At 40.9% G+C, this 2,412-nt stretch overlaps 1 protein-coding gene across 1 annotated transcript; it reads left to right on the forward strand.

The window, feature by feature from the left end:
• The first annotated feature begins 71 nt into the window (after window positions 1–71).
• LOC105570986 (calcium uptake protein 3, mitochondrial-like) lies at window positions 72–1,695 on the forward strand. Its single transcript, XM_012028447.1, has 3 exons — window positions 72–247; window positions 370–527; window positions 1,333–1,695. The coding sequence occupies exons 1-3, from the start codon at window positions 112–114 to the stop codon at window positions 1,399–1,401; spliced, it is 363 nt and encodes a 120-aa protein (XP_011883837.1). The 5' UTR covers window positions 72–111; the 3' UTR covers window positions 1,402–1,695.
• Window positions 1,696–2,412: the final 717 nt, after the last annotated feature.

Genomic DNA, 2,412 nt, shown 5'->3' on the forward strand with positions numbered 1-2,412 from the left:
CCCCACACTTTTGGATACTTTTCGGCCCATCACATTTTCTAAATCAATTTGAAAATCGCGCACGGTAAGCTTGACAATCGAATTCGCAGGTACGACAAGTACCTGGACAGAATGCTGGACCGAGCAGAGTTGCATATTGGTATCACATTTGAAGAGTTCCGGCGCTTCTATCAATTTCTGAACAACCTGGACGACTTCTCGATAGCGATGCGAATGTACACGTTAGCCGATCATCCGATATCCAAAGGTAAATGGCTGATGCTAATCAGGACTGACGCGTTCTGAAATGAACCGATTTTATTTCTTACTTAAATGCGAATTGTCTACTTAAATGCGTTACGTCTTTTCAATGTCGTCTCTGCTTTTCAGATGAATTTCAACGCGCTGTAAAGATATGCACGGGAACGATGCTTTCGACTCACATAATCGATACAGTCTTCGCGCTATTCGACGTCGACGGGGATGGCCAGCTCTCCTACAAGGAGTTTATAGCGATCATGAAGGATCGATTGCACAGAGGCTTTAAGGTAAGGCATCACGGATATCCACGGATACTTTGAAAACATGTGGCGTTCCAAAATTATCTTACAAGATGCGCCGTGTGAAATATTAAAATGTGGAAACGTCGATGTAAGTCGCGGAGAGAATGTCCTTTTAAATTTTTAAATTTTACCCTGAAAATCGTGTAATCGTGGCATTTTGAACAACTTTGTAAGAATTTTCTGAAATTTTACCGTGCATTTCACTAGTAAACTGTCATAAAATTCTACGAAATGTGCCGCATTGTCCTGCGATTATACGATCTTCAGGATAATTTTAAGAGAAAATTTCGAGGGGGGAAACCGCTGAGGGCATTGTGGTGTACAGATTTGCGGCATTACTGGGCATTACTAGGCATTTTTGGGGCATTAGTTCGGGCATTAGGCCTTGCTGGGGCATTGTAAAGATAAAATAATATAAAATAAGATAATAAGATAAAGTAATGCCCACTGGATATTGATAGACGTTGGTGTACAAGATTTTGGTCAGTGGTTTCTCTCTCGCCGCTGGCCAAAATCTTGTACACCAATGTCTACTAATTTCCAGTGGGCATTACTTTATCTTATTATCTTATTTTATGTTATTTTATCTTTATAATGCCCAAACTAATGCACGCGAGAAAATTCTCTCCGCGTACTCACTGCAACACGGTGAAGAGACTTGTACGAACGGTTGCCACTTCTCAGGCTCTGCAGCGACGCATACTACGATATTATCGGGCAATTTATAAGATGCAATGGAAATATTGCGATAACACTGTTGACCAATGCGAAATAAGTCGAACTTTTGCAGTCTCAACAACGCAACGAGGGATGGGAGGCATTCAAGTTCTGCGTGAAACAAGAGATGAAAGCGCCATGAAGAACAAATGATGAAATACGCGAGGAGCGTTCGCTAATTTACAAAAGTCTCATAAACGCTCAATACTTTCCAGTAACGTTGATCGTTATCGAGTTATTTCATAATTTCCTGCCTTTCTCGTACTGACATTTATTTATTCGAAAGTATATTAAAATGTTTTACGCAATACGCAGCCAAATTTATAAAAACCATACTGTTGTTGAAATGGTTATAATATACATATATAAAAGTCATTATTACTAATAGGAAAACGAGAGCAGTTTGCGTGCTAATTAATAAAAACAATAGAAACTACAAGGTAGAGATTATTCTACGTCTTTTCAACTGTTTCTATAATATTAACTAATCTATTCTTGCTTTGTCACACAATTTCACAATTAATTGTACTTTTCTACGATTCTGTCTCATACAAAAATTCTCTGTAAACTTTTCAGCGAGAATTACTTATGTTAGCAGTTATAGAAAATGCACAAGTTATCATAATACATACTTTGTACATGGTCCATTATGAAAGTAATGCGCATGATTTTATTGTGACGCGACTATTCATCGCAACGGGGTAAAACGGGTCGGGAAATATGGTGGAGGGTTCTGGCCGTTGTTGGGCGTCCAGAACGGGGTTCGTCGGCGATCTCCTCCCGGCCCTCCTTGAACGCCTTGTGCCACCTCCCGGACTGTGACCTTGAAATACAGTCGTCCTTGAAGGCCCCTTGAAGCATCTGGAATGTTTCGGTTGCATTCTTTCCAAGCCGCACACAAAACTTGATGGCGTATCTCTGTTCAAGCGAACGCTCCATGGCGCCGGGTTACAAAGTCGAAAAACACACTTCACGCGAAGGCACGTCTTTCCACTCAGAGTGCTCGGAGCAAACTGGCGACCGGCTGCATTAAAAGGGCAGACCCTCCACCATATTTCCCGACCCGTTTTATCCCGTTGCGATGGATAGTCGCGTCACAATAAAATCATGCGCATTACTTTCATAATGGACCATGTATAATACATGTAAATAT

Source organism: Vollenhovia emeryi, unplaced genomic scaffold (genome assembly GCF_000949405.1).
Source record: "Vollenhovia emeryi isolate VEMERY1.0 unplaced genomic scaffold, V.emery_V1.0 DF941432.1, whole genome shotgun sequence".
NCBI lineage: Eukaryota > Metazoa > Arthropoda > Insecta > Hymenoptera > Formicidae > Vollenhovia > Vollenhovia emeryi.

Bases quoted from the DNA above. Each gene is read 5' to 3' on its own strand.
- LOC105570986 (XM_012028447.1), top strand. From the start codon at position 112: ATGCTGGACCGAGCAGAGTTGCATATTGGTATCACATTTGAAGAGTTC. The intron at 248-369 runs GTAAATGGCTGA...TCTGCTTTTCAG, and splicing joins CGATCATCCGATATCCAAAG to ATGAATTTCAACGCGCTGTA. The intron at 528-1,332 runs GTAAGGCATCAC...GAACTTTTGCAG, and splicing joins GATTGCACAGAGGCTTTAAG to TCTCAACAACGCAACGAGGG.